General features: G+C 42.9%; 1 protein-coding gene across 1 annotated transcript; it reads left to right on the forward strand.

The window, feature by feature from the left end:
* The first annotated feature begins 76 nt into the window (after positions 1-76).
* Positions 77-10,926, forward strand: LOC143339774 (uncharacterized). The gene is made up of 5 exons (XM_076761221.1): positions 77-473; positions 739-815; positions 941-1,100; positions 5,582-5,714; positions 8,634-10,926. Exons 2-5 carry the CDS (start codon positions 796-798, stop codon positions 8,840-8,842), a joined length of 522 nt encoding a protein of 173 aa, XP_076617336.1. The 5' UTR covers positions 77-473; positions 739-795; the 3' UTR covers positions 8,843-10,926.
* Positions 10,927-25,214: the final 14,288 nt, after the last annotated feature.

Here is a 25,214-nt window from a genome sequence, read left to right on the forward strand (position 1 = left end):
AAACACGAACCAATTCCTTGTAACGATTACGTCTGTGATCGGGGGGGCAGTTACGGGAAGCACTGAAGGCAACGCTGAACGCCGCCCACTGTGAAACCGAAGGCAGTGTTGAAGGCACGGGGATGAGCTAACTCAGTCAACGCAAGCTAAAACTAAAACAGGACTAGTGTAGTTGTTTCCTCAATGTTAAGTTAATGAGTTGCTTGTCGATGAACTAGCTAGTGGCCTTTTATATAGCTTAACACCAAGAAGGTATGGTCAAAACAGAAGGTCAGTTTCAGTGGTTGTTGTGTTCACGGCGTGGGTAAATAGTGCAGCGGCTGTTGTTGTTGTGGCCTGCTACACGATAGCCAAGCTAGACTAGCTGTAGCCTCAGCTGGTTCCTGGAGCTCCACTCGCACCACATCCCCGAAACGACAAGAGCAATGGCTCACCTTTCCCGCTAAATCGCAAGGTCGGGTTGTCGCTATAAAGTAAGTTCAAAGTCCAGTTGTTGAGTTTGTGTTTGGCTGAATTAAAGGAGGAGCTGTCGTGCTAAGCCTAGCATCTGTTTGTAGTTACAGAAAGTGCTTGAACATTCAAGTCAGCCTAGCTTAAATGGTGAGAAGCTCTGAGCTTCTGGGTTTCTGAGGTGTGTTAGTGTTACTTATAATCCGTGTTACAGAGATTTACTAAACATATCAATGTAATGTTGCTGTCTCTCAGGGAGAAATTACTCAAAATTATCACCGTTTTCAGGGCAAGTTGTTCCTCAGCTATGAGATCCTGTACTCAGTAATTGACATCTCAGAGAACATGGAGCTATACTGGTACATGTGAGTAACTCATATAGCTTTAATTACATCTCTATCTTTAACACAAGTGGAGTATAAAACTGATGTGTAAACGTGCCCATCCCCGTCCCCCCCCTCTCTTTTCCCCTTTCCTCTCTCCTTCACAGAGTTGTCATCATATTCATCATTATCAAGATATTCTTCTATGTGTGCTGGTACCGATCAAGACAAAGGCAGCTGGCAGCATACCTGAGCAACCCACGCAATGCTCAGATCGTCATTGTTGGAGGAAGAGCCTACGTTCATCAGATGTGTGAGAGACAGAGTGTAAGTGCGGACCCCCACGTTCAAACACCAGCCCGTCTGACGTCTGAAGTTTTTAATCTAGCTGTTGACCGCTGAGGTGGTTTTCTACCTCCAGGATATTCCTTTGCCATGGCTGAGGATAAGCATGCGCAGATCCTAGGTAATAAAGAGAATTTCTTTAGGCAGGCTGAGATTTGAGTGTGGTACTCTGGACAAACCTATGGCACCTAAGGCAGGACTCTGCTTGACCGCATTTTTTGTAATTGCACTGTTTTTGGTTGCTGTAACTTGGAATTGTTGTTGAGTTTTAGTAACCTCGTCCTAAGTGAGCTTAAATTCTGCAAGAACCACAAATCCCAAGATGTTTAGAAAAGAAAGAAGCAGTGAAGGAGAAATGACGTAGGATGTGTGATCTTGTGCCTTCATATCTCCCTTTTCACCGCACATGTGCTGGCTTGGGATTTGTGTCTCTATTACAGGCTGTGAGTCTGCATGAATTTTTGTCTTTAACTGATGACACGTGTTTCTTGAATGGTTGTTGGGAGCCAGCTACTGATCATCATGGAGTTATGATTTTGCTTGAAAAATGGAGATGGGATGATTGAAACTGATGAAGTGTCTGCAATGTCAAGCAGTATCAGTGGATGCTATTTAAACATGTCGCTGAATCATCCCTGAGAGATGACTAAGCTAATACGACAGGACTGCAGCCCGCTTGGAGGCGGCCGGTCGCACTTTCAGCCGATGGTCCGTCTCAGGCGTGACTCAGCTCAAATCCTTGCGTTTAAATTGGAAATGGAAATGCAAATTGATTTGGCATGGTTTGACATGGCGCTGCCAAAAGTGCCAATGGAAAAGGCCTGGCGCGTGAGGCCAAGACATGGTAGATACTGACCACTGCTGAGTCACGAGAGTAGCTGCTGTGAGACTCCGCTGAAAGGGCAGGGGGGTCTGACGGAGCTTTGAGACACTTACCGAAGCACACTTGTGTACTTTTGAGACAGTTACTGTGTGAGTGGCTGTGTTGTGCCGGGCTAGTGTCTCCACTTCAGGAGGATCTCCCATGAAAGAGTCAGTGGAGGAGCTATGGAGGAGCCTGTGTCCAAAGATACACAAACAAGCTCATTTTGAGCAGAAAAAGCAGATTTTTACACACCATATATGAATTCTGTTGGAAAATCAGCTGTATTAACATCACATGCTAAAAAGCATGTGTGTGATCATTTACACAGTCAAATTAAAATGTGTGCAGTTCCTCTTTGTCTGCTTAAACTTTGCTTGAGCCGGCAGCAGCAGCAGCAGCAGCAGCAGCAGCAGCCGCAGCAGCAGCAGCAGCGACACGCTAAGAGCAGTGCGTTTTAAAGCGAAGTTTGGGCCTGTTCTCAGAACTGTTTGCAGGCCTGCAGGAAGAGAAATTCAAACAAGGTCACAGTTGCATTTTTGCAGAGGAGTTGTTTGTTCTCTCAAGAGAGCATGTGGTTTTCAGTCAGCTTTCACTTACATTTCACTTTCAGTGACACACCGAGCGAGTGTGTGGATGTGTAGATACAAGCTTCTGGTTTTCATGTACTTGTATGCTGATGTGTTTGTTTGACCTTGTTGACGTCAGAGGTACGGCCGGGCGCGTCACAGTTCAGACGTTTTCATTAGTTAGAATGTGGTGGTGAGTGTGACTGGGTGCTTTTTTTTTTTTTTTAAGTAGTTTGTAAAATTTCAACCATGCATGTGAGATTTTTTGTGCAAATGTCATCAGTAAAGGCACAGACAGGTCGACAGGAGTAGACATTTACAGACGATGCCTCTCCCTTCGAAGGGCTTGTTATTCTCCCACATTTGAAAAAGTCCAATTTTCCGTCTATCAGCTATCTCTATCTCAAGTCCTGTGGAAATCAGAAGCTTTATGGGTGGAAAAAGATCGTCTCTTCAAATGTGTAATTCACTTGAAATTGTGATTAGTTGATGTGATTAGCCTGTGCTGCCCTTTAAGAGTCATTTGATCGCTGGGCCGATCTCGATGATTATCTTTGTCTGTTTTGTAACTTCGTTTTTGCTGACACTTCCTTTTTTTTTTATTTTTTACATACTTTAAACTTGGCCCAAAATGCAGCCATCTCTTTGACTGTTTCCTTCAAGTACGAGTTAAATGTAGTCTTATTTGTGTTGATGTTTTCACTGATAAGTCAAGAGCAGTAATGCCTTTCCACAGCATCAGTTTGCATCAAGTCTTTCCAGTGGGCTGCAGGTTCCATCATGATTGTGCTTCCCTCAGGGCCTTTCTGCTTTACTAGCTTCCTAAAACACCTGGAAGCAATCTCCCTGATTCAGAGCCTTCCTAAAATATGCTTCATGAATCATATGAAACAGGTTTTTCTGACATTTCTTGCTTATTTCTATCTTTGCCCACGTGGTCATTGCCAGATATTCTGCATGAACAGCAAAGGTATTTTCCTAAGATATGATTCATTTAAAGCATGAACTCTGCATGAAAAGTCAATTTAGTCATTTCCTGTAAATCTTGGTACTACTGATGGCAGTTCCAAGTAAGAGGCACAGGCTGTGATATTTTTAGCGTTGTTTAGAATATTTGTGTGACAGGAAATGCCCCAGTTGTTAAAAAAAAGAAAGAAAGAAGTGATGCAGTTGAAACTGAGAGATGCCTGAGTTTTTAACCTTGGGTTTCCCCCTTCGCTCATGACATCCTGTGTGCTCTCTGAATTGTCTGACTGATTTCAGAGAAAGTCCAAGGTTGTCGTTTTTTGCGTCTTAATCAGACATAGGTGTGTGTGTGTGTGTGTGTGTGTGTGTGTGTGTGTGTATATGTTTGGTAACAACCCCACAAGCCCTCGTACTTCCTTTATCTTTTCTTTTCTCTTCTTCTACTTCTTACTCCTCTCAGCTGCCTCAAGTCCCTGATCTCTCCTCGTTCCACAGCTCCTCTGGTTTTTGTACTTCTCCTTTCCTCTCTTTCACTTTCTTTCTGCTCTCCTTCCTTTGTTCCCTCTGCCATCTCTGGTGTATAACGTTCCCTGTTTAGATTTTAATGGAATGTGCAGCGGGGAGGCCCCTTGGTCATCCATAACCCGGCACCCTGAAAGTTTACTGGAGAGGCGCCAGGAGGACTCGAGTCCTGGGCTCAGATGAATCAAACATAGTGAGGGGATAAAGTCTTGATGTAGTATCACTCATGAAGTTGGACAGTGCTATTCATGGCTACCTGAAAAGTGAATCCAGAGGAGCTGTGAGGAAGAACTTTTGATACATGCAGGCTCTGGAGAGAGTTGAATAGTTTATAGATTATTAATTGCTTTTGGCCCTGTTCTTCAGGCCGACAGAAATAGTTGTGGTTGGTCTTTCTTTTTTTTTGTTTTTGAATGTTAGTTTTTCCCAAACCCCCTGCTGCAGAGATGTGACCCGCACTTGACCGCTGAACATGCGCCACCCGGCCGCAAGGATCTAATTTAAGGTGGCAAAAATATCTCATGATGATTATGTGACATTATAGGTTATATGTGCGGTAATTACCTTGAACTTGTCGTGGTCTGTCTGTGCTACGTCTTTCCTTATCACTCTATATCACGCCCACAACAACAGGATGGCAATTTTTAACTAATGAAGGCATCAGTCTGCAAGGGCGTCAGTCCATCATCTCCGGCACTGCAGCTGCCTTCTTCCTGTTAATGCTGCTATTAGCTTGCTAACATGGGTTAAAAAAAAAAACACTGAGAGCTTCTTCAGAGCAGAGAGAGGAGAAAAAAGAACAAACACGTGTTAGAATATTCAAACCTCAGTCCTATTTAGAGCCTAACCACTCCAACCAGCCATTCTTTTGTTCTTCTTGTTGTCTCTTCTTCATGTGAAGATAATCACCCGCTTCAGTCTGTGTGTGTTTTTATTCGTGTCATCCTTTCTTTATTTTAAGGGACTGATATTCATTTAAAATGCATGTTGGAAAATGATATTAACACCCGAAGTTGGAGTGTCACAGCCTGGTTTATCGTACACGCCGGCAGACGTCTTACTCCAGCGTTTTGTGTAAAGACTTTATGGGCAGGTGTACGTGGTTCATTGGGTTTGGGGCGAAAATGTTCCATGTTGGAAAACACGTTAAAACAGAGAAAAGAGGCATGAGACCTGCAGCCCATCACACGTGCAGTATCTCATTCCTCTCTAAGAGTATTGTCTTGCTGTTTGTTTAGTGATGTTTGTGCTTGACTGTGCTAAGACTTGCTTGTCAGTCGAGGCCTGAAGCAGTGAGTTAAAAAGAAGAAGAAGAAGCTCAATGGCGGAGCAAATGCATAACTCCCATATTGTCATAACCAGCAGAGATATGCACGGTGAAAGCAGTCGAGTTAGTGGTGCGACGGTGTTAGAAGTATTTACATTTGTATTGTTGGTTTTAGCTAATATAGCTGTGGCGAGTGTACATGAATGTGCACATGTGTATTTAGTGCTTCTGCTTTTTTTGTGTGTTTCATTAACTCTGGTTTTGCTTCCCTCTGTAGCAAACCTCTGTCTGGCCCAGTTGGTATGGTGTTCAGGATGACCTGTCCATAGAAGAGCCCTCCACAGCATTGCCACCAGCTGCATCCTTCTCCCACTTGGACATGCCACCACCATATGAGGCAGTCTCTGGAGGTAGCACACGCACACTCTTCAACACAGCATCGAACCTGCTGCTTCCTCCTTCACTAACCTGAAAAGATGAGCCGACACGACTGCTTCGTTTTCATTTTTTCACCTCTGTGTCTTCATTCATAAGTTTGGCGTCTGATTTCTTGTAATTACATTCCCCACAGTGACTGTGTTTACATTGTTTCATTCACTTTGCGTTACGCAGTGTGAGAGTCTGCTTTGTTTCACTGCTGAATATTCCTGTGCCATCACTGTATTTACACAGTTTGATTTACTGTGATAAAGAGCAGAGGTCACTGTGAGAAGAAGCTTTGCAGTGGAGATGGCTTTGTTAAATGTGTGTTACTGAAAAGGACAACATAAGCGAGCCCTTTTTCAACATGCCTGGCCAGTCACAGATCTGCAGTGCATGAAGTACGGCTGTGTTAAACAAACTCACTGGAATTAAGAGGAGGTAGCAATTTGCTGTGGGCAGAGAGGCCGAAGACGTCACATTCCTGCAAGTTTGTGTTCTGCTTGTTCTCCTTTGATGGACTGATAATCCTAATGGATAACGATTGGTCACTAATGGATAGTGAGCATTGTCATCATTGACGTCAGTAAAATACATCCCAAAGTCTTTTTAAGCAGAAACAGGCGCTGCATCGCTCTCACCACCAGACTCTATTTACAGAAACGTGAATTTCATCATCATAAACACACTTCAGTCAAACTTTTGTCTTTCACTGTTCCAGCAGTCACCACCAACTCTGGTTTGGTGGAAATAAACATTTGACTGGCACAACAATGTAACAAAGCACCTGAAAGACGAGCACATCATTGGATGTTAGTAGGTGTGTTGTCCTGTTGTTGGCCAAACACCATTTGTGATTCTCAAAGCTAAGCTAATTCACCTCAGAGCTATCAGGCCTGAGGAATTTGGGGCATTTCAGTTGATAAGAAAGTACTTTGACGATGGTCTGAAGTAAAAAAACCTAGTTGCTGTTGTGCTTACTCTGCAGTAAAATGATCACTGTCAGTGTTTTACTATTATATATGATGTTTTTGGTGTTGACACTGCTGCATTAATGTGTCTGTTGCATATTATTGCTGGAGTTGTCGAAGGTCTGGCTAATTTGAACTACTTAATTTATTGTTTGGTAGTTTAATGCAATGCATTAGCACCAATGCGTCGTATTCTATATTCTATTTACCTTTTAGTAAAAGTCACACATTTTATTCCACCAGTGTTGTGTGAATTTTTCAAGGTATTGCATCAAAGTTAGAAATTCCGCTATTAACAGAGAGGCAAAGGTTGCTGTTGTGCCCCTCGGTCCCACTCATTACTTTTCCTCTTTTCTAGAGGACATCCACTTTCTTCACCCGTAGCTCCAACACTGTGGCAGGAAATGGGCCTGTAAGCGTGCAAGACTGTTCGGTGTATTCATATCGAGTAAAAGCGTCCAAAGCTCATTATCGCTGTGGACGGGAATTTATTGCGATCCCCTATCAAGATCTTTTTGTCACCCAGCCCGAGATCAGAGTACACTTTATTAAACCAGTTGCCTGAAGTTGTTCTGCACTGGCTGGAACTCCTCATGGACCCCACCTTCTTTAACACCACCATTATGAGTCCACCAGAGCGAGTGCAGTTATTACCTGAGCTCACTCCTGTGCAGAGCTGCCTTTGAACTGCATGTATGTCACCAGATATTAAGCTTGTCTGAACTTGTGAGTTATGCAGTCACCAGAATAGTAACTTGTGTGATCTTTTCTGTGTAAAGAGACCATCCCTGTGGCTGTGTTCATCGTCGTTTCCATGAACACAGTGAATAAAGTCATTTTCAGATTTCTGAAAAATACGGAGGGAACAGTAACATAATATTATTTACTTTCTGCCTTTGAGTGTGGACTGGGCTGGCTCGGGTTGAATAGAGCCATGCAGAAGCAGAGCTTTAATCACTATGACACCAACGGCTTCAGGGTCGTCTTTGTGTAACGTGTCAGTTAAGTAAGTTCAGAGTTAACTCATTTGTGCTGTCAGTTTTTAGCCGTGCTGCCAGAAGCAAAGCTAAGGGGGAAAAATGTAGCCTACCGTCTTTCCTCTGAGCGCGGCTCATGCACTCAGCACACTGCTGGTGCTTCGGGGGCACTCAGATCTTTACACCTGCTTGACACAAGTCAGCCACTCGGTGTAAGTAAGTTTCAATCTTCTGAGCAGTGCTGGGTGTCTCTTATAGAAACATTCAGATTACACGAGTGTACAGTAACTATTATAGGTATGTCTTGCAGCCATACCACATTGTTTCCCACACTTTTACAGCGTCTGTGCTACAATATCGCATAGTCATGATCAAATTGTGATTCTGTGACCATTTGAGATATCAAACAGTATCATAAGCCGTCGTCTTCCATGCGTAGCTCCTGAGAGAGGAGAGGCGAGTGTACCGGAGTTCAGACGGTGGTCATAGGCGAGTGAAAACAGAGCGAATTTTAGGATGAGAATACAGCAAACAAGGCCTGAGGTGATAACTTTGCAACAAGAGGAAGAAAAACAGAAGAACAGTTTTTTTGATAAGAGCAACCAGATGGATTCAGGTGAGTCAGCTGTTCTGGAGTCAGTTTTCTCTTCCGTCTGTTCTTCTCTTCATCACTGGGTTTTCCGAGATTCTACACATTTTTGTTGTTCCTGGAAAGCTTTTTTTCTTCGACTGAGTTTGGCTCCTGTGGCTCTTACACGCTCTCCTTCCTGTGTGCAGTTTGTCACGTGGTTAAACACACTCATTTCCTGACGCACCTTCGGGGGAAGTTGGGAGTGTTTGTTTTGATGCAGTGGATCTCGCTAGAGCTAACACAGCAGTATGATTGTGCCATAAAAATTTGATTTGCAGGAACGAATTGAGGTTGATGCACTGGTTGACCCGTTTTCTCCTTTCCTTTCAGAGGACGATCTGAAGCCCCCTCCCTACAGCGAGTGTGCTCACGGCGACGAGGCCGCCGCCCCCCGTCCCTCCCATCACACTCCTCTCATTTCTGAGGGAGGAGACTCCTTTAGCGCAAACGAAGCCCCGCCGCCCTACACACCGTCTGCCCCCACACAAGACGGGCCTGTGAGCCACAGCGAGTCGTTGGCAGAGAGCAGGTCCGCCTAATCAATCCCCGATGCCAGTTTGCCTTCTCCATGCACTGCCTTCCTACATTCGACCTCAGTGATCGTTGCCAGCCTAACTCTCATCACATGAGAGCAGATGTTTATTTGGATGCGAGTGTGCGTGTGTGTCTGTGTGTATGCGTGTGTGTTTGGTGGTTTTTAGAACTAAGTTGTTTTTCTACTTTGTATTGTTTTCAAAAAATGTGGTCATCTGATGGGTTTGGCAATAACAGATGACATCAGCAAGCCTGTGTGCCTCAGTCAGAACCCGCCTCCCAGCCGGGATGGGGATGGTGCCCCTGACCTCGAAACTCAGAGGGGAGTCCGTGAGATCCAGTTAAGCAGAGAGAACGATGCTTTCAAGGGCGTTCTGTTGCAGAAAATTTCTTCCTATGTTCCTGATTCCACTTCCTTTCACAGATCATATAACAATCAACTCGTTTTTTTTTTAAACACACGATTGGGGAAATGAGTAGATGCTCGGTGGTTTTTAGTTCCTGCTCCTGTGATGCTGAATACATGGGACTTTACTTCATCTGCATGTCTGTCTATAGACATTGTTCCGAACACAATAACTAATCTACACTGTGAAGTTTCTATCACAGACTAATTCAATTTTCTGGCAATTTGCTGCATTCATGTGCAGAACGAATAAATTGTTTCAACTTCTTCAAGCTGTTATTACTCAGCGCTTCATTAATGCCGCACGTGTTATTTGAAGACAAAGTATGTCGACGGAGAAATATCGGATAATGAATGCGCTAATTGTTTTAAGTTATGGCCCCATTAGCATAACCGATTCCATTTAATACATCACGGTGATTATACTGGCACATTAGGCAATCCAAATGCCTATTAGATCTGTGAATGGAAGTGAGTGGGGACAAGTTGGTGAAATGAATGAACACTGTTGACGATCACCTCTGCTGCTCGGTTCTGTCTGTGGCTGCTTTACATTAGCACCTATACGGCAGAAAGCAAGGCTCCGTGCAAACAGTATAAAAACGAGTCTTGTCACTTCAGTGTCTCAAAAAAGTTGTGGAATTCGATCCTCAGAAGTCGTCCTATAGTTGTAGGTTCAGCTGTAAAATAAGCAGATTTGATGTTATGAAGCGTAATGTTGAGCCGAAGGGCGAAGAAAAAGTATCATAAAACGAAAAATGTGCAACAGTCCTCAGTAAAAATACACACGCCTGTGAGCTAAGGCTCAAAACATGTGATGAAGCTGAGCTGAAGGCTGCATTTTATGCGCTTGCAGAGAACTCATCGACAAAACTCAGTTATTATTATTACCTTTTTTTTTTCGTAATAATTGTTGCAAAATGAAGACTAACCAAAAACTGTTTTTTAACAACAGCTTCTGTTCCTTGTAATCTTCATGTTAATCTGCCACAGGCTGGTGGAGCTCCACAAACTGTGCGTTTAGTTTGTGTCTTCTGGTCTAGTATTGCTTTGGGAAAGGTTATTACTGTGCTTTTTGCTTTTTCGGTCCATGCATTTCAGATAATCCATAAATAACACTGTAAGAAGATGCTCCCTAATGATCCATGCCTGGAGTTTGTTTCAGCAACACTATAGTCTGTTTAGTGTCGGAAAATTAGAGAAAATGAGAGAAATCACAACAAAATGAACGCAGTATGAATGTATTTGGGGATTTGGGGAAAGTACGTGAAATGTGGGGTGTGTTCACGGAGGATCGGAATATAAAATGTCCAAATGTAACGTGTTTTTATGATAATCCTTCGTATTGTGATGACAAATCGTGGAGCATCTGTCACTGATGCCTTTAAAAGAAAAAAAAAATCACACTGAAGGCTACAGTGTACAGATCTGACCTTTGAACTCTGGTGACATCACAAACACAGCAGCAGCATGATGACCATCGACTACCCAAACTGTAGCGTTACGGCCTTCTACAGTGACGTGCGTCGTGTTTGTTAACATCATGTTCATTCCCATTGTGGCTGATGTCAGATGTCCCTGACAGCTGTCCAGTAGCTCTGTGAGTTGAGGGGGAATTTTTTTTTTTTTTTTTGTCTGCTTTGGGGAAAATACATCTTCTGTATTAAACTGTTGTTTATAATCTTTCTAGTGTTCATTTCTTGCTTTACCTTGTGTGTGAAGTCACAGTTTCTCTGTGATCACAACAGCTGCACTCATAATACAACTTAGATGCTTAATTCATAACAGACGCACATTTCTAGTCATTTGTTTCTGTTGATGTTTAATTCCTTTATGAGTTGGGCCAATACTGCGTTTAGAGGAGCAGCTGTGAAGACGTATTCTAGTGATTTAGTGTTGCACTAGAGGCCAAGATATTTTAGTCTGGAGTTTATCAAGCTCCAAAATCTTTGGATCCTACACTTCCCATAATGCAACTTAATGACATCTTTGACAACATGTAAGACAGAAGTGGGATTAATCAGAACTATGACTTTTCTCCTTCAGTTGGGAGATTTTAGAGTTATTTCCAGTTTCATAGTTGAAGTGGTGGATGAGTTTGAGCGAGAAAATCCCTTCTTAATGTGATTCCAGTGTAAGACACGGGGCACAAAATCCTGCCCTGCATGTGTAAAAATACATTTCTCAAGTTCGGCTGAAGCTCAGATGAGGCTTCAGCAGTGAATTACCCACATCGAGAGAACGTCTTTGAAATCTTTTTAGCGCTAGAAAGGTGACGTTTGTGCTGAAAGGACTAACTTCAGAGGATATATTATCCTTGATTTGTCTGATTCCAACCGCAGACGCCTCATGTTAGCTCTGGATGATGTTACTGCCCAGAAACTGTGCTGCAGAGTTAGCTCCCACCTCTTGTCAGAATCCTGTTAGGACCTGATCTCTTACGCATCACAGCCAGTACGGGCAGGAGGGATGATTATAGCTCTGGAACTAATGACTGTTTTCATTGTGCATTAATCAATGATTTATTTGATCTAGAAAGTGTTGATCAGTGTTTCCCAAAGCCCAAAATAACGTCCTCAAATGTCTTGTTTTGTACACAACCCAAAGATATTCACTTTAAATCACAGAAAAGCAAAGAAACTAGAAAATATCCACATATAAGAAGCTTTAATCAGACAATTTTGACCTTTTTTCCCTTCAAAAACAACAATTATCAAAATAGCATGCTATTAATTTAATAGTTGACGGTTAATCAGTGCAGTTATAGATGATTACAGTGACCATAGGGGGAGCTCGGTGAACCAAAGTGAGCCTGTGATGTGCCACTAGAGAGCAGTATTGCACCGACGATGACTGCAGCCACATGCGTCTGAGCAGCCTGCACCTGTTGCTGAGCCCCGAGAGCGGAGCGTGACACAAGCAAGCGTCACTGTGGGGTAGATTGATGTCTTTTATTACGCATTTTTGAGACCGAGAATGGCATTGACATTTTGTTCCAAATGTTGCACTCCGGATGAAAAAGAAAAAAAAAATAATTGGGCTCGATCAAAATCAATTGTACAGCCCTCTCGTGGAATGTATAGCGGAGTAGATACTCAAGGACGTTCATTTTTCATATCTTAGCCTCTCAGCTGCTGCATCACTGAGCTGCATACAAATGAGCCGAGCTGGAAACAGTTCACAATGTGCGCTCGCTTGATTATGGACCTTTTCGGTAAACAAAGTGTTGCATGTGAGATAAATCAAATAAATGGCGATTTGACAGGCGACTAGAAAAATAAACCACAAAAGAAAAATAAGCAAACGTGTAACTATCGGAATGTTATTCAGATATTACTTTAAACACCGAAATTAAGGCAATCCATCAATAATACAGCCTTCATTCACAGATTCATGTATTCATGTATGAGAGTATCTTGAGTCAGGGTGAAATGCAGTTAGATAAGCGGTCTGTTTGTCGCTCCTGCACGCAGCGCACTGCTTTTGCTTTGAGTAATTGATGCTTTCAGGGGAAATATTTGCATTTTGGAAAACAGGCAACTATCCATCATGTAAAACTGCTGTACTAATCATTACATCTCGTTATAAACAGCTGTATAATAGATACAACACTCTCTGCAAGGATATTCACTGAACCCCTTTCAGGATCATCGAGGTCTTCAAGGCCGTTTGAGGAACAGACGCGACGGCTCAATTACCCTCTGTTGTCAAAGATGTATTGCCCTTCCAAGCCCTTGCATACAGGTGCAGTACCTCTCGGGTGTATTTTGAGGCCGATGTGCACGCGGTGGCCGTGGAAAAAGCCACACCGTTTGATTTCAGCACATTCCAGGCATGGGCGAGGATGGATAACACGTCAAAACTATTTTTACGTCGCTGATTTCCCACCCCAAAGTCATTTCAGACGAGGATACCCATCGCTAGCCTGACCAAAAGGTGTTATTTTACACTGTTTAAATTTTTTATCTCGCCGCAAATTCATTCAGCGTCCTCGTGCGGGGACGACATACCATGACAACACACGAGAGAGGGAACGTTAATGAATTTTGCAGGTCATTTAACTGCTAACAGATTCCTTCCTTTCGCTGTCTGAACACCTTCATCACTTTCTGTCCTAACGTCTCACTTGTTAGTTTGCCTCAGCGTGATGCAGCCGCACATTAACTGCAGTTTGCAATATGCATCCGCAGTATATAAAATAACAAGGGATTGGAAACACTCCCATTGTAATTATACATGGAGAACTGAGCGAGCCTGATAAGCTGGCAAGTGGCCGTCTGTTCAAAGCATATTTGTTTCAAGAATGTAGTTGTTGGGTATAATAGTAGTTATTGTGCAAAGCGTCCAAACATGAACATCTGCCCGAATATCGTTGAAGATAAGGAAGTTCAGAGCGGTGCAGGAGTGTGACATCGTTATCCACTTGGCTCTTTTCTCGCTCACTGGCTGCAGAGAGCTTATCGATCATGTCGCAGACAGGAAGTGCATGTCGTATGTTTCTCCCAGTCTTCTGGTCACATGGGTCAAACTGCCCCTCTTATGCAGTTTGAGTGGAAACTCATTTCAGTGGTACTCAAAAGCCGCTGATGTGTGTTTGCTTCCCATGTGAGATTTATGAATAATGAAAAAAACAACAAATTTAAACACACACGTGCTCAAGTGCTGTATTCAGGCGCAATTTTGAGTACTTGTACTTTTTACTCCACTACATCCATTTGACAGCTTTAGTTTTAGCAGATACAGATTTTCATTAAAAAATATATGATAAGCTCATAAAATGCACCAATTTGTTAAAGATTAAACCAGTGTTTGCCTCCTTTTGTGTGTAGTTCGGGCTTCTTCTCACGTTGCAAATGTTTCTGAGCTGCTACACCGAAGGACGCTTTCTCCTGTAGGCTTCTCAGATGTTTTATTTAAATAGCTGTTGGAGGCCCAAAGAGGTTAAACTCTCAGATATTCCACAAAAAGAAAGCAAAGATTGCAGAAGGCTGGAGCAGAACCTTTTTTTTTTTTTCTTTCCCATGATTTTGTCTCATGACCCCTCAGATTTATCTTGTGACCCTAACCCTCAGCTTGGGAGCTGGTGGACTAAACTTTCTAACTGTGTACAAAATCGATGAGACAGGCTCCACTTCCATCAGCTGCAACGGTAAAATGTTACCCATGCATTGAAGCATCAGCATTAACAATCCCATAACGTCATACATAATCAGTCACTGGGGACATTTTACTGCACATCCAGTGCTTTTACTTTTAATACTTCATTTAACTGAGAATACTTCTGTAGATCAGCTTCATTCAAGCTCTTTAACTTGCAATGTAGTAATTCTGTATCATAGGATCTGAGTTCTTCATCCACCACTGATGAAAAACACAGTCCATCTTTGAGGTCTTGAGATTCAGTTTTCTTGCATGATCATTAAAAGTTATCATGGTCTTCAGTGATTGGTGAAGTCAGAAAGTGTAATGTTGCATAGGTGTAGGTGCATGTTTTCTCTGCAGCAATAGGACTGAGTGTGTGGTTGTTGTTTTTTTTTGTTTTTTTTTTGTTTTTTTTGAACACTGCTGTCCATACTAGCTGTCATCAGCATCAAGTGTCAACAGCATGATAAGCAGGTTCATCATTTCTCCTTGGCCCCCACAATAGATGTAATCTGGAGGGCAGGGACACGGCTGCAGCAGTGTCTGTGTGATGACAGGATAAGTGAGGGTGTCTGAATGTCAGGAGAGAAGGATGAGCACCTGGTGCAGACAGGCGTGCATTTGAGCATAGTAATGTGGCAGTCGAGATACCAGGTTGTTTAATTTTATGCATTTATTATGACCCGCAGGATTAAATCATTATTTATTTTCCCCAGGAACTGTTCGTTAATGGCTCCCATGCTTTTTGTAGTCCCACTGAGCAGCACCTTCTTCCATGAAGGTAATTTGTTGGTCGCTGGAGTCAATATGTTTTGCATTTTTAATCCCAGCTGTCATCCATGCAAGTGAGTTTGTGCCTTACTTCCTCCACTTCCTGAATCTGAACAATGAAAATTTGAAACTCTCCCCTCCTGGAGGACCTGCATCTCGCCTCGGCATCAGCCTGTGAAGCAAAGCATCCATCTCTCCCGCCGCTGTTACTTCAGCGCTGTCAAAAATCAGCTGAGAGTTGGTGCAGAAACGGCTTGGAAATATCTATTTTGACTTGCAGAAATGTAGTAATTCTTATCTGGATTCAGCGTTCCAAAGTGTTGCATTTGCCCTTCAGCGTGTTGGGTTTTTAACGTGACGTGCATTGCCGACTTTTTGTTTTTTGTTTTTTACGAGTCGAAAAAGTGTGTCAGCTCCCTGCAAACAATGTCTCTCCACTTGCACAGTTTGTAGCAAAACTTCAAAGTGCAGGTGCAGACCAGATTGAGTTTTTCTGGGAGCTGTCAATACACCAGACAAAGACCCACAATACACAGAAGATAGCTGATGTGGAAGGAAGGAAGAGAGCGAAGCAGTGAGGCAAACAGCAGAGACGAGAGCAGTCTGTAAATCCCTGCGGACGGCCTGAATCCTGCCGACCTCCGACCTTATGTTAATTTCTCCCTTTGCCTGCTGGGCCTCATTGCTCACCTGCTGTCCCGCACAACAACTCCAGCCTCGCTGCTAAAAGACGCCTCCTGTCTGGTGCCCGAGGAACTGAGAGCACTGTTCTTCCCGTTTATCAGCTTAACAAGAATTTACATTTTAATTGAATCCTGACGTTGGAGCCAAACTATACTTGCTGAGTAACTGGAGCTCCTTCAGAGGAACAACTTACAGGCTTGAAGTGTGAGTCCAGTGAAGATGACAGGCAGTCAGAGCCATTCATTGACTATGCAACATTCAACTTCATGTGCCAAGATTGCTCATGCAGCTATCACCAGGAATATCCTTTCTTTGTGTGCGTTTGTAGAATGTCACAAAACTGCAGCTGGGCTTGTGTGTCTGTATTTACATATCAGCTTCTATGTATTTAATGAGTGTGATCGGGCCAAGATTTTTCATGCTTCCATTGCCAGGAATATACTTGGAGTGTGTGTGTAGAGACAGCAGGGAATTAGAGTTGGGTTCAAGGTGTGTGTGTGTGTGTATGTGTGTGTGTGTGCGTGTGTGCGTGTGTGCGTGCGTGTGTTCTCAGATCACTCACTTATCAGCGCTCTATCATACTAATTAGGATGGACGCGTCCACTCCTACACTCTCTTTGATGTTGCATGTTGGCCAACTCTGCTGATGTGAGAGATTCTGCCTAATAAGATATGAGATAAAAAGATGTGATTCGTCAGCACCTGTCTTTGTTTGGCTGACTTATGGATTGGTCTATTTAGAATATCATAGCAGACAATATGGGGGTGCATGCTGTGGGATGTGGTGATTGCCTTCAAGGTTGGCTTATGTTATTTGTGCGCTGTTTGTCTTTGAATACCATCTAAATCTAGAAATATGACCTTTGCCACATTTAGAAATAAAATAGAGCAAGCATGTCTTCTACCTCTCAGCAGCTATGTTTCTATGCTAACATGAAGGGCTGCAAATAAACGATCGTTTTCATTATTAATTAATCCTCTGGATATATACTTAATTAAAAATTTGGTCTATAAAATGTCACATGTTACCAGTCACAAGCCTGTATTAGAGCATAAGGTTAAAACTTTCTTCTTTTTTCTTCAAATTTCTTAGTTTGTCCCACCAACAGACCCAAAGATCTTCAACTTACTATCATATGTGACAAAGAAAGAGATTTCTAGCAGCTCTGTGAGGCAGGAACGCTTTGAGCTAAATGCTAATGACAATGCCGATGTTTAGTCGGTATAATGTGTGCCAGGCTTCTCTTTGTTTAGCGTGTTGGCATGCAAACATTTGCTTATTAGCACTAAACACAAAGTACAGCTGAAGTTGATTGGAATGTCTTTAGGTTTGCAGGTTTTTGGTCAGAAACGAAATTATTTTGACTGGAGGAAAGGTCAGGGGATCACCACAATTACAAATTTTCCTTGAATGTCTGAACCAAATGTCATTGGCAGTCCATCCAGTAGTTCTTGGCACATTTCACTGAAAGTTCAGAGGATCAGCAGGTCATCACGGTTCATCTTCTGGGCACCTCCTCTCCAACAAGCCAACAGGCTTACATCCATGAAGCCACGCCACTTTAAAAATGATTCACTCTATCCAAATTTTTGCCAATTAATTTTCTGTAGATCAACTTATCAGTTCATTGACCAGCTGAAGCTACTGAAGCTATTATCTAGTTTTAATAAAGCTGCTGAAACCTTTGTTTACTCTCTCTCGTAAGACTGAACCAAGCCAGAGTCGTCTTTTGAAAACTCCAGCTTCCTGTTTTCTCATTAGACGAGCACCAGTGCGAATTCAATATTCTGTGTTGTTGTTGCACAAAGAAGCAGGTACCAGCCTCACTCTATGTATCATTTACACCGGTGTGGACCAAAGCCCAACCCATTACAATGCAATTAAAATGCATTAAAATGCTAATTTCCATTGTTATTATTACATTATTTCCACACTGTGGCACCTGCAGCCTCCATCCAAGTGCTGCACATAGTAACGAGATAGTGATTAACTTCTGCAGTATCACACTGATAAAGAGCAACCGAGAAGTCAAGAGCATAAATTGAGCGACAGACTGTCGGCTCCAGTTTCCGAAAGAAGTCATTAAGATTCTGACTAATTATATCTGGTCTGACCTTCCACTCTCATTGCTTCAACCAGAACAAATAGATGTTCCTCTCTCTGCTTTTACCTCGTGCGCATGGAAATGAAAGCGAAGTTGTGGTAGCAGCGACATTATAACTTGCGCAGATTACGCTTCGGTGGGACACAGGAAAGTGTTATTGTAACAGTAAAGCAGATAAGAGTTAATTAACTGATAATGGCGCTCTATTCAAACAGATGAAAGTCAGTGAATGGACATAAAGGGTAGGAGTCGAAGAGAAAAATGGACATTCTCTAGATCGAAGAGAAAAGCAGATAATTTTATGCCCGATTACGTTTAACATTGGGATGGCATGAAAGCCAAGAGTGCTGAGTAATCTTCACTGCAGCTGCCACAACAATGAGCGAAACCAAGGAGTGTGAATTTCATCACGTCTGTTTCTATACAAATTGCACAACAAGCTTCTTGAAGAAAACACTATACCTGTCACATCGGACGCTTTGATCTCTTGATGATGACCTCTTTTCCTCACTCTGCTCTTCTTCCAAAACTCAGCACAAGACAGCGGAGCAAATCGATAGCAGCAGCACCTAGAAACCAAAAGATGTACACTTTTTCGGGGGGGGGGAGTCAACTGAGCAAGAGGGCAAGAAAAACACAATTCTTCCTTGCTGTATGCGCAGCGTTTGATCAACTTTCCAGCGGGACGAGTCGGGGGGTTTTATCGGCTCTATCCTCCTCGCTCACAGATGAGAAACAATGTGCTTTATTCCATTACACTGTAAATCCAATCTCATGCTTCACGCTCTGTAGAGGAGTAGCAGAAAGAGGCGAATGAATGAGATGGCATGGGGAAATGTTGACACAAGTCCCGCAATCCCAAAGGCGACACTAGGTGGTCATTGGGGTACAGCTGAGGGATTCTGGGCAATTAACCAATCAATCAAGGGGCTGATTGGGCCCCATGTAGCTGTTATAGTAATACATGTGTTGCTGAATTGAGAAGTGTGCGTTTGGCTCGACAAAGCACCAAAGTCAGGCTGTTTATTCGTTATTTTGCCTATTCCAACCAAGAGGTCACACTTGGGAAATCAGTGCCATTTCTGAGGGAAAGCTTTCAAACATACAATTAAGGAATAATTGCCATTTTGCTGCTTAAAATGTAGAGTTGCAGAGATAGCTTCTGCAAAGTTCCCCATAGAGGGCAATAGAGCACATTCTGATCTTATGAAAGCCAATGAAAATTTCTGAACATGATCAGCTTGAGGATGAAAATCTCCAGAAGCCCTCTATTACTGATGTTGACTCTCCGAGACATCTGATGAACATCTAAATTAATAATGGACTGAAAGGAAATAAATATTTAATTCATTAAATCTGTTGCAAACAGCTTGTAATCTTCTCTGATCTATATCCAGCATGATTCACACAGCCATATAATACCTTTAAAAAGCCCAGAAGCTGTACGCCTCTCGCGCTCATGAGGATGAGAACGGCATTTATTCTCCTGGCATCAGTTAACAAACTGTCTCCCATATGGAGCAGTCTCCATTAGGTGCTGAACACTGCTGAGTCCTGAGGAAGCTGATGTATGACTAATTGCTGTAGAAGCTGCTATATCTGAAAAAAAAAGATCTAATATTGAATATTGCAACATAAAAGCAGATCTGTTCACTGCAAGCTGCAAAGATCATCTCGCATAATAGACGCCGTTACTGTCAGACGTACTTAACTCGCTGGAGGGTTTAAACTCATCCATTCACTGGACTGAAATGTCTTTTTTCTGGTTAACCATATTTCATAATTAGACTAGATATAGTTACTTGCTTACATTTCACTTACAGTCTGAATTGGCAGTCAGTTGCTACACTACTTTGATCCAGACTGAAACATTTCAACAGCTGTTAGAGAGTTTTCACTTATATCTAAATATCTGTGGGATGAATTGGCACGTTTTCAAGGTTCCCATATGGTGACTTTGATGATCGCCTGATTTTTCCTCTAGCGCCACCACGAGGTTGACATTTGTGGTTTTGAAATTTGGTGCATCATCAGGTTCAAATTCGCTCAATACTATGGGATTTTGGGTATCACGAACGACTTTGTGTTTAATTCTAATTAGCAATTAGCTGATATTAGCATTTAGCTTAAAATAACAACAGCAGTAAGTTTATTTATAGAGCAGCTTTCAAGAGCAGAGAAATGGCTTCACAATAAAAAGGGCTTTGTTAGTTTTTGAGCAAGGCGTTCAATCAAATTCTTAAAATAAAAAAAGAAAGCCTTTTTATAGAGACGTGAGACCTCACATAGTTCTTTAATAATGAAGTCACCAAATTAATCCAGTCTGGTAATTGGTAATAAACTCTGAGGTGGTGCCGCTGGTTTCTTAAGTAGTCCATGTTGCCGCTTAACACGGTCACACTTCTCTGCTCCCCAGAGTATGTTTCTTTTAAAAATCTTCTTCCACCATGTCATGATGCTTTTTAAATTCAGTGCAAAAGCATGCGGTCTGGCCGGCACCATTAAACCATTATAAACTGTCGGCAGTCTCTTGTTCTCCTTTGAATTCGTGCTTTTAGAGGCACTTTACTTCACATGAGCTGTCTCCATATAGTTTGTCTGGGGTACCCTGACTGAGGTGTTCAGACATTTGCTTTCATCTTGTCCAAAGGCATGCCTCAAAGATGGGAAAAGGTGAAAGTGACTCCGGGAGGTGCAGGGAAAAAAAGGCATGTTCAAAGCCGAAGCAAAAGAGTTTCTTTTTTGCAGAGTGGCCTAAATTTCCTGAAAACAAGCAGGTGCTCCCATCTTATAAAGCTATTTTGACGGTTCCCGTTGTACTGTGTGAAGACAGCTAGACTCTCCTGAGCTCTCTCTCAATCAGTAGGCAGAGCAGCTCTTAAGACAACTTCAGAGGGAAGCCTGTCTAAATATATTCTCAAGTAAATCACCACCTCAATGTACAGTTACGTCTGCTTTGATGAGTGGAAAAATAAATATCAGACGCTACCTCCTCCACACAGCCTGGTCCAGCATTGACTTCTAACCCATAACTGGAGAGCTGCCAGCAATTGAAATTAATTAACTTGTCTAAAGTGAGGCAAAAACAATTACCCAAGCAGCACCTTGCTTGTCAACAAAGCTCGTTTCTCATGAAAAGAATGGATAGCGTGTTGCAGTTCTTTGCAGTCGGCCTCTACAGGAGACGTGCAGAGATGATGAATGTCTGTATTTGCAATGGTTCCTTCTTCCTAATGAGTTCCTGTGCCATATTGCAGGCTCATTACAAACAGGATCTGCATTCCTGAGAATGATAACACATGATAATGTGTATGATTATTATCAGTTAATGCAAGTTTTGGTTGCTGGTTATTTTCCTTCCTTTAGTGGGGCGGTTTATGGAAGTCAATGTTATCTAAAGGATACAAAAATCATCAAAGACAGCGATGTGCTGCACTTACCAAGGGCATACATATTTTAATGTAAGTTAAACATTTCTTCCAAAGCTGTTCAGTTTCTTCAGTCCTGTGTAAATCCGTTTGACTAGCAAACTGTGAAAGCCCCTCAGACTTTTGACATTTTTTGTTTCCTCTGCAGACCCGAGAAGCACACATAAATCAAGGTTTCCAAAACTCTGGAGATAGAAGTGCAGCGTAGCGAGAAGACCAATCTTGATTTCCTGCGCACACCTGCTTGGAGTGCACCACAGTTCACGTAAATACGAACTCCCTCAGTGTCGGCTGGTTTGCGGATGTTGCTCCGTTTTGTGTTCGTACGTGAGAGCTAGAAAGTCAGAGACAAAGGCACAAAGCATATCATGCACACGTGAAAATGTGTGCATGGCTGTGCACCTGAATATCCATTAATCTAGTGTTTGTGCTGGTAATACTGGAGTGTGTGGCGTCTGTGGCCTCGTTCGAGAGGACACTGTGCATTGAGAGAACAGACAGCACCATACAGCGACAGGCCAGTGAAGTCACCCCGAAACACAAGATGGTGTCGAAAGAAACAAATTGCTTTTGCTGAGTTAGAAATGGGAGGATTTACTCTTGTTTCTTGAGACTGTCAGAACTGTAGAACTGTGTTCACATATGAGGATTTTGACTCATTTCATTGCTCTGAATGGACTACATTTCACCTCACCTCACCTCAGGCCCCTGTGGCCACAAGGAACAGCATACAGTCTATTTGTCAGCTTAATCTGGGATGTAAACCTCCACCGCATATGAAGTGGGAATGGGAAAGTGGCTGTGACAGCAGGATGATTTTCTGCAGATAAAGTTATACTTCTATCTGATAGCATTGCCATAGTTACACAAGATCCTCTTTAAAAAAAAAAACATTTTCTAAACTCAAATACACACAGTGCACTGTAGATGTTATACACTGGTTCACATATTTTGACTGGACATTTCACGTTTTCTAAATGAAATATGAATTCTTTAATTAAGTGGTATTCCCCTCCCAACTCCAGGTCTGCCTTCAGCAGATTACAATGCACAGGAGGTGCTGGTAGATTTCCCCACTGTGGCTTCTCTGGATTTTATGCGCCTTGAGGACTTACATAAGTGGCTTTATTTTTCTATCCATTTAGCCATGGGTAGCTTTTGCCTACTTTATCTTTACTTAAATTGCTTTAGGTTTCTCAAAATTACTGACTGGGAATAAAATATCTTCTTAACACAGAGGAAAATCAGCAGACTGCTCTCTTTACTATGAATGGCAAACACCGTGGCCAGCAGTCACATACATAATTGTCCTCTACAGCCTCGCCCTCTCCATTTTGACATTAATTAATCTGAAGCAATCTCCAAACTGCCCATGGGGCCGGGACCTCACGCCTCCGAACCTTCAATTCCCATGATTGAATTTCACAGAGTTCATCTCTCCAGCCCTTAACTTTGCCACTTCACTAATGGTGATCGAAAAAAAAAGAAGATAGTAAAAAAGAAGAAGAGTAGAAAAAACTCTCACCATCAGCCATATTCTTTTTACTATCCATCATGAGCCATAGAGGGGAGGACAAAGACAAATACAGCCAGCCAGAATCTGGGCAGAAAGCGAGAAAGATGACCCCCCTGGACTCTGGAGCTGCATTTCATTACCTATTGCAGTCCATTCATTCACTATCTTTGGACGTACTGGGCCCCAAAAACACTCTATCATTCCTCTACTATGCATTGTAGCGGGCTGAGGTGGACTGGGCAGTCCCACAGGAACAAGATGAAAATGGAGTAAACTCCCATAATGATGTTACAAGTTAGAACAGGGGCTACAAACTTCAGTCGGTGGAGGAGCAGCATGCTTGCAATGACAGTGCTAACATGAGATGCTAAGATGTGCAGCAGGTATGATGTGTACCATGTTCATCAACTTCACTGGGCGTGAGTCGTGAAATCTGGAAATGAGTTAGCATTGGTGCATGTCTGGTGTTAGTTTTTCCTTCTAGTGAATATATTTTGGCTTCAAAAATCATAAAAGTGGAATTCATTTGTCAAGATCATCTTGCTGACCAATCATCATCCATGCGGCACTCTATTTGGTCATAAAGTATTAGACAAATGAAAGGATGAAAGGTGAACTGATCATCAAAGGCGTTAGAATTCATCCTGAGGGAAACATGAATGTCTGCACCCAGTTTGATTGCAATACATCAGATACTAAAATCAGAAATGCTCACCTGCTGGCGTTGCTGTTAGAGGAAAAGTCATTAGGATTCACCCCCTGGGCACCGTGAATACCTCCACCAAATGTCATGGAAATCCAATTAATGCGTGTTGAGATATTTTAGACCTGGGCCGAGCGTCAGACTGACATTGCCATGCCTCTAGTGAGAGAACAAAGATGTAAAGGGTCACATATTATCTAGGATCTTTAGATGATAGATTAGCAACTACAGAAACATCATCCTCTTTTGCTGAGTCTGTCACCTCCAGAACTGCTGTCCCTGATGTCGCAGACATACTTCCTCTGACACTGTGACAGTTAACGGCATCATTGTCCAATCCTTCCTCCCGTGGAGCGTGGCAGTGAAAGTAGACTTTGTGGAGTTCTGGCACTACAAGGCCCTGGATGCTGCTGCTGTAGGGGCGCAGTAAGGCTGAGTAAGCCTGAGAAATCGCATGGCTTTGGCCCTGCTGCAGCGTGGGATGGCTCATTGAGTCTGCAGGTATGGAGCTCAGAGTGAGGAATGACTGCAGTCTTTCACAGCTGGCCAGCTTCTCTCTCTGTGTCACCCTTGCTGTCTTTTCATACTCTTCCTCCCTCTGCCCCCGTCTGTCCTCCTTCTTTTATCCCACAGCTCCTTCTCTCCTGGGAAATGACCCTTTCCCTCTCTCACTCACCTGTGCTCTCACCTCGCTGAGCCAGTCACATGTACAGTCGTTCTTGCACGATCCTACATGGGTGCGTTCATCGGAGTGCGCACGTATATCTTGACCTCCCCGTGTGAAAAATGTTGCATTTATGTCTCAGTGAGTCAGTGCGTTTTGCATATCCCAGTGGATGGCTGTTTGGCTGGCTGTGTTTGCAAGGTGCGGGCTGACCTGGGGCTTGAAACGGCAGAGAGGCTGCATGACAGATGGCCTGCTTGAGAGAGGGATTTGGGGGCTCCGCTCCGGTCAACTGAGGTTTGGCACCAAAGCAAGAGGTTGGCCTGCTGTTTGTATCTCCACCCCTTCCATCACTATATACAGACACACATGAGCATTGCAGATGCATCCATTCACAGGAAGGAAACACCACAAAGAATAGAAATGCCAGTGCCCCATTTGTTCAAAAAGCAGAGAGATGGAACAGATCTGCATGCATGCACACAAAACTACATCCACTGAGATCTTTTACGACCAGGTGAAGTATAGGAGGCTTCTTTTGAAACTGATTTTTTGCGGTTGCCTGGCAACTTGAGTCCATCTTCCTGACATCATAGCAGGAATGCTGAGCAACAAAGGTGACCACACACACTTACACACACACACAAACAGTGGTGTTTCCAAACCATTAATTGCCCTACACTAACCTTAACCTTAAGCCAAGTGTTCGCCCTGAAGTTTAATGATTTACGCCCACGTTACGGGGACATGCTTTTTGTCCCCAAAAGGCAGACAAGTTCCCATAAGGCACAATATGAGTAATACACATCCACAAACACACAGGGGAGACTTGAATGCCAGTGTGGTTTTGATTCATTCCGTCTCAGGCCTCCCATCATGAACTAATGTACTCAGAGTCATCCATCACTGAGCCTGATGGCTCATTCAAAGATACCGCATTGTTTTTGACTGATGAAAC

This window comes from Chaetodon auriga, chromosome 21 (assembly GCF_051107435.1).
Source record: "Chaetodon auriga isolate fChaAug3 chromosome 21, fChaAug3.hap1, whole genome shotgun sequence".
NCBI classification, from domain to species: domain Eukaryota; kingdom Metazoa; phylum Chordata; class Actinopteri; order Chaetodontiformes; family Chaetodontidae; genus Chaetodon; species Chaetodon auriga.